Source organism: Canis lupus, chromosome 16 (genome assembly GCF_003254725.2).
Source record: "Canis lupus dingo isolate Sandy chromosome 16, ASM325472v2, whole genome shotgun sequence".
NCBI lineage: Eukaryota > Metazoa > Chordata > Mammalia > Carnivora > Canidae > Canis > Canis lupus.
The window spans coordinates 12,397,826-12,411,502 of record NC_064258.1 but is presented as its reverse complement, the minus strand read 5'-3'; the positions used below and the strand labels follow the sequence as shown (position 1 = coordinate 12,411,502).

The 13,677-nt window shown below is 36.6% G+C and overlaps 1 protein-coding gene and 1 long non-coding RNA gene across 15 annotated transcripts in view; one reads left to right on the top strand and one right to left on the bottom strand.

Moving 5' to 3' along the window:
• AGBL3 (AGBL carboxypeptidase 3) overlaps positions 1-13,677 on the bottom strand; it is a 65,542-nt gene that overhangs the window by 10,372 nt on the left and 41,493 nt on the right. For all 14 annotated transcript variants that reach the window (XR_007402797.1, XM_025464161.3, XM_025464162.3 and 11 more), the window contains 3 exons: positions 8,350-8,398; positions 6,832-7,025; positions 1,958-2,189 (listed from right to left, as the gene is read on the bottom strand). Coding sequence is in view for 13 of the 14 variants with exons in the window: in XM_025464161.3 (XP_025319946.3) it covers positions 1,958-2,189; positions 6,832-7,025; positions 8,350-8,398 (475 nt within the window). In the remaining variant the exon portion in view is untranslated. The remainder of the gene's footprint in view (positions 1-1,957; positions 2,190-6,831; positions 7,026-8,349; positions 8,399-13,677) is intronic.
• Positions 1-13,677, top strand: part of LOC118350876 (uncharacterized) — a 36,200-nt gene that overhangs the window by 16,938 nt on the left and 5,585 nt on the right. The window lies entirely within an intron of this gene.

The window sequence follows — 13,677 nt, the reverse complement described above, 5'->3', positions numbered from 1 at the left end:
ATTATTTCTATGAGAATGATCTAAGCCTTCAATTTCTAGACATGATTTTTCAGAAGTACCCCAATCCTGTACTTCTGAATGCCAAGAGTCTATGTTTATTGAGATACCCCCCAGTTTCCTGATACAATGGCCACTCTGGGGCTCAGTGCCTTATCTATACACCTAGTTAAAGTAAATGTTCTCTAAAGTTCCACCTCTCTCTAAAAACCTACTTGTTTATTCTATAAAAATGTACTCAGTTACATGTTACACATTTTTTCTATAGTCAGTAAAAAATATCAATATAAATCTAAGAGCTAGAAGTTGCATCTATTTCTTCTTCCTAGAAATGAAAAATCTCTCCAGTCACATTTTGATCTGCATAGTCCTTCTCAAGAATTTTTATCATTAACAGATGGAATGCCAAATATGAGATTTATTCCTTAATATCTGATTCTGACCAATGCTTGACAGAGATAAAGAGATGTAAGTCATCTTGATAATATATTGATTAGTGTTCAGTAGATTCATTCATTTTGGTTAAGAACAGAACAATTTAAGTTCCAGCCCCTAAGAAATCTCTCACGAAAATAATGATTAAAAATCAGGCTAGGTCTTAATTGTCACCTTTGCCTAGGTCCACTGTATTTTGTTTTTAGTTTCCTGAGTTTTGAGTCTACTGATACTGTCATGTGTGATTGATTCCTTGTTTGCCTGGACCTATGCTTATCTGTTTTGTCCATATTAGTTGACCTAGTAGATACTAGGAAGGCACTGCCTTCCCCAGCATGATAGCTATCCCTTCTAACTAGAAACTGTCACCAATTGCCTATTCTTGTAATTTTATTGACTTTGCTGATTATACTATAAAAAATAGGCATTAATAAAAACTTAGGGGAAAAAGCATAAAGAGGAATATTATACTCTGCCAGTGTTTTATCCAGAGATAATCATTGTTGGGATTATGTGCTACCAGGGATTTTTCTAGGTGTATATGTGTTTGAATGTGTATAATATGCACACATTATATATTTACATAGTCTATAAATACAACCATACCAAAGTTGTTCTATAGCTTTTGTTCACTTATGTATTGTGAACATTATCTCACGTTAATCTGTATTTATAATATTTCATAGCTATGTAATATTTTATTTTATGGACGTACTATAATTTAAGCAATTTTCTATTGTTGAACACTTAGGTTCATTTCTTTTCCTTTCTCTTTGACTCTTTTTCTTTTAAGATTTTATTTATTTATTCATGAGAGACACACAGAGAGAGAGGCAAGGACACAGGCAGGGGGAGAAGCAGGCTCTGTGCAGGGAGCCCAATGTGGGACTGGATCCTGGGACTCTGGGATCACGCCCTGAGCCAGAGGCAGATGCTCAACTGCTAAGCCACCCAGGCGTCCCTCTTTTTGATTCTTATGAATAATACAGAAATGAACATCAGGGCACCTGGATGGTCAATTAGACTCTTGGTTTCAGCTCAGATCATGATCTCATGGTTGTGTGGTGGAGCCCTGCATTAGGCTCTGCACTCAGTGGGGAGTCTGCTTCAGATTCTCGCTCCCTCTCCCCCCCCAACCCTCACTCTCTCTCTCTAAAATAAGTAAATAAATCTTATAATAAGTTATAAATCCTAAGCTCCCTAGGATTATAAGGCTTAAACACATCAGAGAAATCTGAAGTCATGATACAGTTATACTTTTATTCATGCCTACTTTACTCATAGATCCAAGTTAATGAGTGATTTCATGCAAATAAACAATCAAATAAGGCCTGATAACCTATTCCCTTCACATATCCAGTATTTTCTGATGGCTTTGGGTTTTTGTTGCTTTGTCAAATGTGGTACAGCTGCCACCATTTTTAAGAGCAAATGTTTTGTTTCTTAGGATAATGAAGTAATAAGCATTGCTTCCTTATAAAAAAGGCATTACATAGCTGAGAATGATAAAATTTTATTGACTTACTGATGTTGAATTTGGAAGTTGGTTCTTGGATTGAGTATTTGTTTTATCTGAGGGGTTTGCACATTTTTAGTGCTTTCCATGCTAGGGAGCAAATACTGCAATATTTCTTGAGTTTGAGGTATTCGTTTATCCCTGTAGATTCTTTTTTCATCATCTGTCCAATTTATGCCAGTCTTCTTGCTCTGGAAGGGAATACTTTCTTTCATTTTGCTTTTAAAGTTGTGACGCAGATCTGGGGAGCAACCACAAAAATATGTGTATATATATATGAATTGAATTGGCTCAACAATTATTTATTGAACATCATATGTCAAGGATCTATCTAAAAATTCTTATCCATTTGAAGCTTATATTTTAATTATAGGGTCAGAAAATAGCAAATAAAAACATATGTCAGATAATGATAAAGTTTACAGGATAAAATAAAGCTGGGGAGGGGAACAAAGAATTCTTGAGGGCGGGTAGTGGTTTCTATTTTTTTTAAAGGTGTTTAGGCAAGGCCTCCCTGGGAAGCTGACATTTCAAAGGAATTAGGGAGTGAGTCAAGCAGATACCAGAGGAAAAGAGCATTCTAGGCAAGAAAAATAGGTAAGTGCAAAGGCCCTGAGCTAGGAGCCTGATAGTGTATTGAAGGATCATCAAGATGGACTCCTAATTCTGGGAAACGAACAAGGAGTAGTGGAAAGGGAGGTGGGTGGGGGGTTGGAGTGACTGGGTAATGGGCACTGAGGGGGGCACTGGGTGACAGGATGAGCACTGGGTTATATGCTATATGTTGGCAAATTGAACTCCAATAATAATACAAAAAAAGATGGCACAAGTGCCTAAAGCAGATTGAATTAACTGGAAAGAGCTAAGATATCAGCTCAGATAGGTAATCTGGACTCAGTTTACACAGGCCATTGTAAAGACTGATTTTACTGAGTGTGAAATGGGGAGCTACTAAAAGATTTTGAGCAGAGGAGTGTTACGATCCAAGATTTGTTTTAGCAGGAACCTACTGTTATATAATCCCGTATTTTGAGATTGTTCTAATGAATTAGTGTGGGATGAGAGAAGAAAGGAATCAGTGGTGACTCCAAAGCTTCTGATCTTGGGAAACAGAATGATGGAGATACGGGAAAAACCATGGGAAATGCATGTTGGAAATCCCTTCTTTACTACAAGATATGAAAGAATTACTGTTTATTTTGTTAATTGTGATAATTATTATAATAACATCTAAAGAGAGTGTTTATCTCTCCCTTCCATTAGTAAGACTACTATAAAAAAAAACAGAAGATAACAAATGTTGGTAAGGATGTGGAGAAATTACAACCCTGGTGCACTGTTGGTGAGAATGTAAAATGGTTCAGTGACTATGAAAAACAGTATGGTGGTTCCTCAAAAACTTGAAAACAGAATTTTTGGAATCCTATAGTTATTCTATGTCTAGGTATATGCCCCAAAGAGTTGAAAGCAGAGTTTCAAAGAGTTATTTGTATACATTCATAAAAGCAGCATTATTCAATTCACAGGAGCCAAAAAAGGTGGAAGCCTTAACAAGGAAGGAAATTCTGACTCCGCCTCTACCATAGATAAGACTTGAGGACATTATGCTCAGTGAAATAAACAAGTCACGGAAAGACAAATACATTATTTATTTGCCTTATCTATACACCTAGTTAAAGTAAATGTTCTCTAAAATTCTGCTTCTCTCTAAAAACCTAATTGTTTATTCTATAAATATGTACTCAGTTACATGTTATACATTCTTTCTATAGTCAGTAAAAAAGATCAATATAAATCTAAGAGCTAGAAGTTGCATCTATTTCTTTTCCTAGAAATGAAAAATCTCTCCAGTCACATTTTGACAAATACAAATAATGTATTTGTCTTTCAAATATTTAATTCCACTTATATGAGATACCTGGAATAGTTAAAGTCAGAGAGATTCAAAGTAGATATTTGCCAAGAGCTGGGAGGAAGAAGGAATGGGAGTTGTTTAATGGGTATAGAGTTTCAGTTTTGGAGATTGTGTGCACAACAATGTGAGTGTACTTAACAACACTGAACTTTACGCTTAAAATTAGTTAAGATGGTAAATTTTATTTCACGTGTATTTTAACACAATTCTTAAAAATCCAATATACTAAGGAAGAGAGAAGAGGGATAAAAAGAAACCCTGAGTAAAGCCCGAAGGAAGCCTAGTAGACATCTTAAAGGATGTGGTGGGATTACTTGTAATTATAATGCCTGAGGCGGTATGGAGACAACATAAGAAAAATAATATATTTAGAATAAAACCATCAAACAGATTATTATTAGTAAAAAAAAAAGGTTTAGTTATACACTGAACTATTTATGGACAAAATATGATTTGCTGAACTTGCTTTAAATACTTTAGCAAAAAAATAAAAGAGTAGTGGGAATATAGATAGAAGAATAGGAAGATGCTGATAACTATTAAGGGTGGGTCATGGGTCCCAGTGGATCAGCTTATTCTCTCTACTTTTGTTTATGTTTGAATTTTCCAAGTAAGGCTTTTTATAAAAGGAATTGTCCATTATTAAAAGTGAATGTTGACTATATTTTGAGAAAGTGAGACAGAGGGTAGTGATCAGAATTATGTCACTGAGGAGATTGGGCCGGAGATCTAGGGAGAGTTGGGAGAGTACTCATTTGGACTTCATTTTAAAAACTTCAATATCTGCTCCATAAAAAAGAGAGAACAGTATAAGAAACTCCCTCTTAAACCCATCATTCAGCTTCGATAACTGGATTTCTTCTTGCTCAATATTTGGAACCCATCACTGGCTGGGTGAAATGGTTATAATGGTTACCTGTGCCTGTAAAGCCTGTTCCGAGGACATAGTAATGATGCCTGGAATGCCATGACTCACTTCTGGGTGCTGCTGGTCTAGCTAAATAGAAGACTGGGTACTACAAGAGTACAGTGTTTGTGTTTACCAAACCTAAAGAAGAAATGACTTGGATATAAATCTGTCTGCTAGGATTTATGACTCCTCCCCTGCTCTCCCCAGTCAGTTGAGTCTCTGTATCTGTACCATAACTTATCAGTAAATATAAACTCTTCCAGAACTGGAGACGCCTGACTGGACCTTTCATTAATCTCTGATAGAATCCATCTCAGTTCATACTTGGTAAGTTCAGTAATCGGAAAGGACAGAATTTCTTCTCTAATAAACTGAGTGCTAACAGAGCTAGGACATTTTAGAGGAAAATGTAGAGCCCTAAATGCATATACTGTAAATAAAGGGACAACACACAAGACTAGGAAAAGATAACTCCTTTTGAAGTGACTTACTTCAGTAAAAAAAAAAAAAAAAGAGTTTTTATTAATACATCATTAAGATTCACCGGGGCATATGCCTGTAAGATAATGTAATCAAGAAGCAATGAAAAAGCTGAGAACAGGCTGGAAAAGGTTGAGAAACATAATTTTTAGTAGCTGTGGGGGACACTGAAAAAGAAATCTCCCTTTTCAACAAAATTCCATGAAGACTACCTGTCTCCAATCTCTTTCCTATTTTATTTTTTTTCAAAGATTTTATTTATTTATTCATGGGAGAGAGAGGGAGAGAGGCAGAGACACAGGCAGAGGGAGAATCAGGCTCCATGCCGGGAGCCTGACGTGGGACTCGATCCTGGGACTCCAGGATCATGCCCTGGGCTGAAGGCAGGAGCTAAACTGCTGAGCCCCCTGGGCTGCCCTCTTTCCTATTTTAAAATACACTTTAATTAGATCTGTACCTCTGTCATTCTACTGAAATTTCTCTGATCAAGATCCTGAATAAAACTTCCATGATGTAAAATCCAATAGTAAATTCATCTCACTTATTCAGAAGCACTAGACTTAGTTGATTATTACCCTCTCCTTGATATATCTTCTTAACTTAGCTTCCAGGACAACACATCCTCTTAGTTTTCCTCCTAACCCACAAGATGCTCCTTCTGCTTCTTTGTTGGTTCTTATTCTTTTCCTGATCCATCAGTACTGGAATTTCCAAGGATTTGCTCCTTAACCCTCTTCTATACCCATCCTCACTTAAGAGTCTCATCCAGGTTCTTGCCCTAAAATTCTATCTTTATCTGAAAAAATATATCCTAAATGTATATCCAGCCCAGACCTCTTCCTGGAACTCCAGACTCATATATCCAACTGCTTATTCAGTTACCTCTGCTTCAGTGTCTGAAAGGCATTTCAAAAACAAGTCTAAACCCAATTGCTGCTCTGCCCTCAGCCTTTACTATCTCAGTAGAGGATAACTCCACCTAGCTAGTTGCTCTGGAAACTAAAACTCTGGCAATTCGACAGTCATAAACAATTGTGAAATTATCACCACATTCAAGATCTAGAAAAGATCATTGTTAAGAGATTCCTTGTGTTCCTTTCTAGTCCATTCTTCCCTTCATCTCCTACTCTATCCCTTCTCCTATTAGGAAAGCTTTATCTGTTTTATTGTTGTCTCTATATATTAGTTTGCATTTTATATATGTGGAATTTCACATAGCATTTACTCTTCTGTGTGTGGCTTCTTGTACTCAGCACAATGATTTTGAGATTCATCCCTGTCATGTGTATCAGTTCATTTCTTTTTTTATTCTATGGTATGGAGAAGGTATCAATGACAAGGTATTGGGAATATATCAATTAAATAGATTTTTTTTTCAAAGCTGTATTAAATACTATTTCTAAAACTCATATAGAAATTAAAGGAGGCAAGTATTTTTCAGAATCAGGAATAAAATGGCTATTAATCCTCTCTGTTTATAAAAGGGTTCCCATTAGCCAAATTTCATAGGATTTATTAATGATGATATAGTGAAAGCAACCTCTGTATTTATTAAAATCCTAAGCAATAAAAAAATACCTTCTGTTGGTATCCGTGTCTTCTCAGTCCAGCTGGGAGTTAGTGTGCTTATAGGACACTTGAAGGATGTCACTTTGAAACAGCTTCCATACAAGTTTGTGCTCTTGGGCTGAATTATTTCATGGATTGGCTTCTCACTGGTTTCCAACTGTCTGTGTTGGTTTTTGCTGAGCCTCTGAATCATATTTTGGGAGCTGAAAGAAATTGGGTCCTCTGATTTCAATGTCAATAGTGAACTATCTAATCAAGAGTAATGTAATGTCATGTTATATTTGTATATTACACCTTACAGTATGTAAAGGAGACTTACAGATATTATCTTACTTAGAGATCTCACCAGTCCTATAATAAAGGCAAGATGGCCTATGTTATCCCTATCTTACATCAGAGAGGGAATGTTAAGGAATCAGAATGGTTAAGCTATTTGCTCAAGATCACGCAGGTATAAGAGGGACAGGTCTAGAATTCACATCTTGTGACTTTAATACTTTTTCTATTTTCTCTTATTTTGATATATTGTTTGGTTTATTTCCATAGGTATGATAAATAATATATTTTTAAAAACTGTATTAGTTTGATCAATCCTAGATCCAAGTACAGGCATGCCTAAAGATGGCTTCTTACCTATTCTGTAGGAGAGTCTACATGTTTCCACACAACCCATTATACTGAATAGAAACAAAGCTCTTAGAGCCAAGAGCCAAGAGCCAAGGAAGCTCAAGAGCCAAGGAAGGAAAAAAGTATTTTCTCTTTTGGACAAATTCAGTCTATCCTCAGATACTTAGTATTCCATGGTTCAGATGGTTGTCCATGTCATTATTCCTGAGAACAGGAAAACTTGCCAAGGGTGCTAGTGATATAATGACTGGTTTAGACAAAGTTTACCTATGTTATCCCTGAATTTATTTATTTTCTTCCTCTTTCTTAAGATTTTATTTATTTATTCATGAAAGACACAGAGAAGAGAGTCAGAGACACAGGTAGAGGGAGAAGCAGGCTCCCTGCTGGGGAGCCTGATGTGGGACTCAATGCCAGGACCCGGGATCATGCCCTGAGCCAAAGGCAGATGCTCAACCACTGAGCTACTCAGGCGTCCCCTGAATTCATTTTCTAGTCTTCCAATTTTTAGGTACAAGTATTAGCCCTATGTGACCAATGTTCCAATTGCTATTACAGGTCATAATTTGATAGTCATCCAATTATTGTTATTGGATACTAAATAATTTTCTTATGCCAGAATTTTTTTTTTTAAAAGAGAAACTCAGAGAGTTTCTATCTGCGTAGAAATATCTAATTGTAAATTTTAAGGCATTCATTGGGGATAGTTTGAGAATACTGAAATCTCAAAATCCTTTAACATATATTATATAAGCACTGCTATGTAGAACACTGGCCTAGTCACAGATACTATGGAGACATCAATTAGCAATTGTTATAAAAAAAAGCTACTTTTACCTGTTGCTTCAAAGAAGTCAGAGGAAAAGGAATAAGGTAGTAGAAGAATTCTAATTCCCTTACCTCAAATATCTTTTTAGAAGCCAAGCAGGAGCTCGTCCAGGTATTTTCACTAAAAAAGAGAATATACCATAAAAGTTCTGAATGCAGATTTTAAAGATGAACAAAACTTAGTATTTTTATTTCTTGACAATTACCTCATTTATACATTAGTGGCCAGCTTAACTGAGCTTATCTCCAATTACTCTGTTTTGGACATGAGAGACACAGAGAGAGACAGAGACACAGGCAGAGGGAGAAGCAGGCTCCATGTGGGGAGCCCAACGTGGGACTCGATCCCCGGTCTCCAGGATCACAACCTGAGCCAAAGGCAGACGCTCCACCACTAAGCCACCCAGGTGTCCTTCTTGTGAATTTTTGTTTTTTAGATTTTATTTTTTTATCCATGAGAGACACACAGAGAGAGGCAGAGACAAAGCAGGAGAAGCAGGCTCCTCATAGGAAGCCCGATGTGGGACTCGATCCCTGAACCCAGGATCGCACCCTGAGCTGAAGGTTAAGCCACTCGGGTGTCCCCCTTGTGCATTCTTAAGATATATAAATATAAAACTTATAAAAGCTGAATGTAAACATAATGAGGTTAACAGATACTTCCTATATTTAATAAAAATTAACAATGGTGGGTTTATGTCCCATGATAAAGTAGGGAATTTTGCACTTTGTGTTTTCTTCTCTGAAGTGCCTCTAGCTTTAGGATGTCCCTCTTTAATGTAATGGTAACACTAAACACATTCCAAGACCCAACTTGCTGGTTTCCTCTTACCAAGCCGATTTTTACACTGGTCCCTGGTGGCAGTCCAGCGCAATGACATTGTTAGATATCCCACCAATAGACAAATCTGAGCATGGAAAAGGATTTTACTTTTTAGCAGCAGTAGGTTTTTGGACTTCTAAGCAAATAGTTTCCCTCTCTAAAAACGTCACCCCCTTGGTATCTACAGGCTTGTTTTTGGTAGACTAGATTTTTGGCATGCAGGCAATATGCATCTTTAAATTTGTCAGGTAGGTTCTGCATGTCTGAAATGTCCATTGTTTTTAGATACTCATTGTTTTGGATACTCTTTATTGTTTTGGATACTCTGGTGACACTGGATGTCACCATACGTTAAACTTCTCTTTATCAAGGAAAATGTTTATAAAGCACAGAGGTAAGCTGAACTTAACCTGAAGGTGGATTTCAAATAAATTACAGTTTTCTTTCTCTCTTTCTTTCTTTTTTTTTTTTAGGTTTATAAATGAATAGTTTTATTGGAGCTAAAAGTGAACTAACCACTTACTTTAGTTAACTTAGAAAATTTTCAATCTTTTTGTACTTAACACAAGTCTATTCCTCTTGATTTCCATGCAAATAATTTATAGGATTCACATGATCTTACACAACTCTCTCCAAGGTGCAAACAGAAAAATTCTTATTTTCTCAGAATCAATGTGGTATCCTCCTAAATTTTATCTTTTGCATACTTTTTTGGCAGCTATAGTGGGATAATGTGTTTTGATCAGCAAATTAGATACCTGACTTTAAAATGTCAAAGCTTGAGTATTTTCAGTGATAGCAGTTGTTACCGTGGGAATGTTCAGATGAAGAGGTACAGAGGTCACTGGAGGACAACATGTCAAATGAAACATCATTCATGCCCTTAAAGACCTTATCGCCTAGTGAGGATTACAATAAGGAATCAGGTAATTACAGCAGAATACAGTTAACACGGTGAGAGAGTGGATGAGAGTGCATTATTGGTGCGCACAGCAGGTGCAAGCCAGGCAGGTGCCTTTTGATAGTAAAATGTAAAGGTTGTGTAAGGGTTACTTAGGAAAAGATTTGGGAGGGGAGTGTTCCAAGCAGAAGGAGTAGGAGTTGAGAATATATGATGAACAGAGTCCGGTGCACTGTGGAAACAAATCACAGTTTTCACGGCCGTTTTATTTGGCTGCCCCACCTTTGAGTTCTGAGTCAGTCTTTCCCCCAAATGTCTTATCACTGTGTGAGTTTTTGTCACAGGCTACACACAAGACCAGACAGCTTACATGCAATGAATCCTTTTCCATAGTCCTTGGTGCTTCTTCAAAGATCTTCAGTTTTAGAGAAACAGCATATAAATTATTTTACTGTAGTGCTTCCCTGTATTCTCATCTTCAGACTATTTCCAAATTAGAGGACGTTCTTGTGTCACCTGTCAAAAAGGTAATTTCATGGCAGACAAACATTTTGATGGCTTTTCTATGGCTGGCAACAGTGATCTTGCAGGCTCAGGTCTACGGAGTTTATCTTCTTCCTTTCTATAAGGTCAAAAATTTCATTAAGTGTTTCTGCAAATTTTGAGGAAACTAAAAAGCGACCAAAAACTTACATAGTGAACGCCTCAAAATCACAGATAGGAAATCACGCTTTTTTTAGTACAACATGTGAAGACATGTAGCAGGTAAGATCTTTTCGTTTTCTTTGATGAGAAGTTTATAGACTGAATGAAATTTGCCAAATTTTACTTTTCACTGCCAACCATTCAGATACACGAGCGAAGTATCACTGAGATTTGGACAACACATTAACAATACACATCTTTATGTTTTCTGTGGTTCTGTTCTTTTTTCCTCTTCTCCTGGTGTGTATGTGTATTATGTGTGACATCTTCTAAAACTGTTCCACAGACCTTTGATGTTCTGTTCGTTTTCCTCCTTCTGGTTGGTCTTTGCATCTCAGTTTGGGAAGCGGGTCTTACCTATCCTCAGGCTCACTGATTTCTTTCCTCAGCCACTTCCACGCTGCTACGGATGAGGCCATCAAAGCCATTCTTCATTTCTGTTAAGTGTTTTTGGCTTTTAGCATTTCGTTTGGATCCTTTCTTAAACGCTTCCAGATCTTTGCTTATATTGCCCACCTGTTTTTACATGTTGGTTACCTTTCCCATTAGAGTGCTTAACATACTAATCGTAGTTTTTTTGCTTTTTAAAAAATTTGTTTTCAATTCCAGCACAATTAACATACAATGTTCTTTTAGCTTCAGGTGTATACATTACTAAGTACTCTTCATGATAAGTATACTTTTTTATTTTTTATTTAATTTAATTTATTTTTTATTGGTATTCAATTGGTCAACATACAGAATAACACCCAGTGCTCATCCCATCAAGTGCCCCCCTCAGTGCCCGTCACCCAGTCACCCCCACCCCCCGCCCACCTCCCCTTCCACCACCCCTAGTTCGTTTCCCAGAGTTAGGAGTCTTTCATGTTCTCTCTCCCGATAAGTATACTCTTAATCCCCTTCACCTATTTTGGCCATTTCCCCCACCCACCTCCCCTCTGGTTCTGTATAATTAAGAGTTTGTGTTGCCTCTTTGTTCATTTGTTTCTTTTTTTTTTTTTGTTCATTTGTTTCTTAAATTCCACATGTCAGTAAAATCACATAGTGTTTGTCTTTCTCTGACTTCTTTCTCTTAGCATTATACCCTCTACCTCTATCCATGTTGTTGCAAATGCCAAGATTTCATTATTTTTTTGGCTATATTCCATTGTGTGCATATGTATGTATATATGTATATACATATCACATATATATGTATGTATCACATCTTCTTTATCCTTTCATTTGTCGATGGATGCTTGGGTTGCTTCCATATCTTATCTATCATAAATAATGCTGCAATAAACATGGGAGTGCATATATCTTTGAGTTAGTGTTCTTGTATTCTTTGGGTAAATACCCAGTAGTGGAGTTATTAGAACATATGATAATTCTCTTTTTAATTTTTTGAGGCTCTCTATACTCTTTTCCACAGTGGTCACACTGGTTCACATTCCCACCAACAGTGCATGAGGCTTCCCCTTTCTCCACATCCTTGTCAACACATGTTGTTTTTTATGTTGTTGATTTTAGCCATTCTGACAGGTGTGAAGTGATAACTCCATGTGGTTTTAAGTTGTATTTCCCTGATGAGTGATGTTGAGTATCTTTTCATGTGTCAGTTGGCCATCTGCATATTGTCTTTGAAGAAATGTCTGTTCAGATCTTCTGCCCATTTTTATTTGGATTATTTGTTTCTTGGATGTTGAGTTGTATCAGTTCTTTATATATTCGAGATACTGTTTATCAGCTATGTCATTGGCAAATATCTTCTCTCATTTGGTAGGTTGTCTTTTAGTTTTGTGGATTGTTTCCTTTTTTGTGCAAAGCTTTTTATTTTGATGTAGTCTCAAAAGTTTTTTTTTTCTTTGCTTTTGTTTACTTTGCTTTAGGAGACATATCTAGCACAATGTTGCCACAGCCACTATCAAAGAAATTACTGCCTATGCTCTTTTAGTGTAGGCTTTTTATGGTTTCTGGCCTCACATTTAAGTTCTTAATCCATTTTGAGTTTATTTTCTTGCATGGTGTATAAGCAAGTGGTCCAGTTTCATTCTTCTGCATGTAGCTATCCACTTTTCCCAACACCATTTGTTGAAGAGACTGCCTTTTTCTTATTGCCTATTCTTGCCTCCTTTGTCGAAGAATAACTGACCAAATAACTGAGGGTTTATTTCAGGGCTCTCTATTCTGTTCTATTAACCTCTGTGTCTACTTTTGTGCCAGTATCATATTGTTTTGATTACTACAGTTTTGTAGTATATCTTGAAATTGGGATTGTGATGCCTTCACTTTCATTCTTCTTTTTCAAGATACTTTGGCCGTTCGGGATCTTTTGTGGTTCTGCACAGATTTTACGTTATTTCTTCTAGTTCTATAAAAAACACTTGGTATTTTGACAGGGATTGCATCAAATCTGTAGGTTGCTTTGGGTAGTATGTACATTGTAACCATATTTGCTCTCCCAATTCATGAGCATGTAATAACTTTCCATTTGTATTATCTTCAATTTCTTTCATCAGTGATTTATAGTTTTCAGAATACAAGTCTTTCACCTTCTTGGTTAAGTTTATTCCTAGGCATTCTATTATTTTTGTTGAAGTTGTAAGTGGGATTGTTTTCTTTTTCTGTTGCTTTATTATTAGTGTATAGAAATGGAACACATTTCTTTTTTAAAAAATTTATGAGAGAGAGAGAGAGAGAGAGAGAGAGAGAGAGAGAGAGAGAGAGAAAGCAGGCTCCCTGTGGAGCAGAGAGCCTGATGTGGGGCTTGATCTCAGGACTCAGGGATCATGACCTGAGTTGAAGGCAGATGCTTAACCAACTGAGCCACCCAGGTACCCCAACAAATTTAGTGAAATCCTTGATTGATTTTTTTATAGATTAATTTTATTGCTTCTATGCTTCCTACTTTTTTTTATTCCTGCTTATGGTCTTTCCTTTTCCTCAACAACTCCCCTTTAACATTTCTTGTAAGGCTGGCTTTGGGATA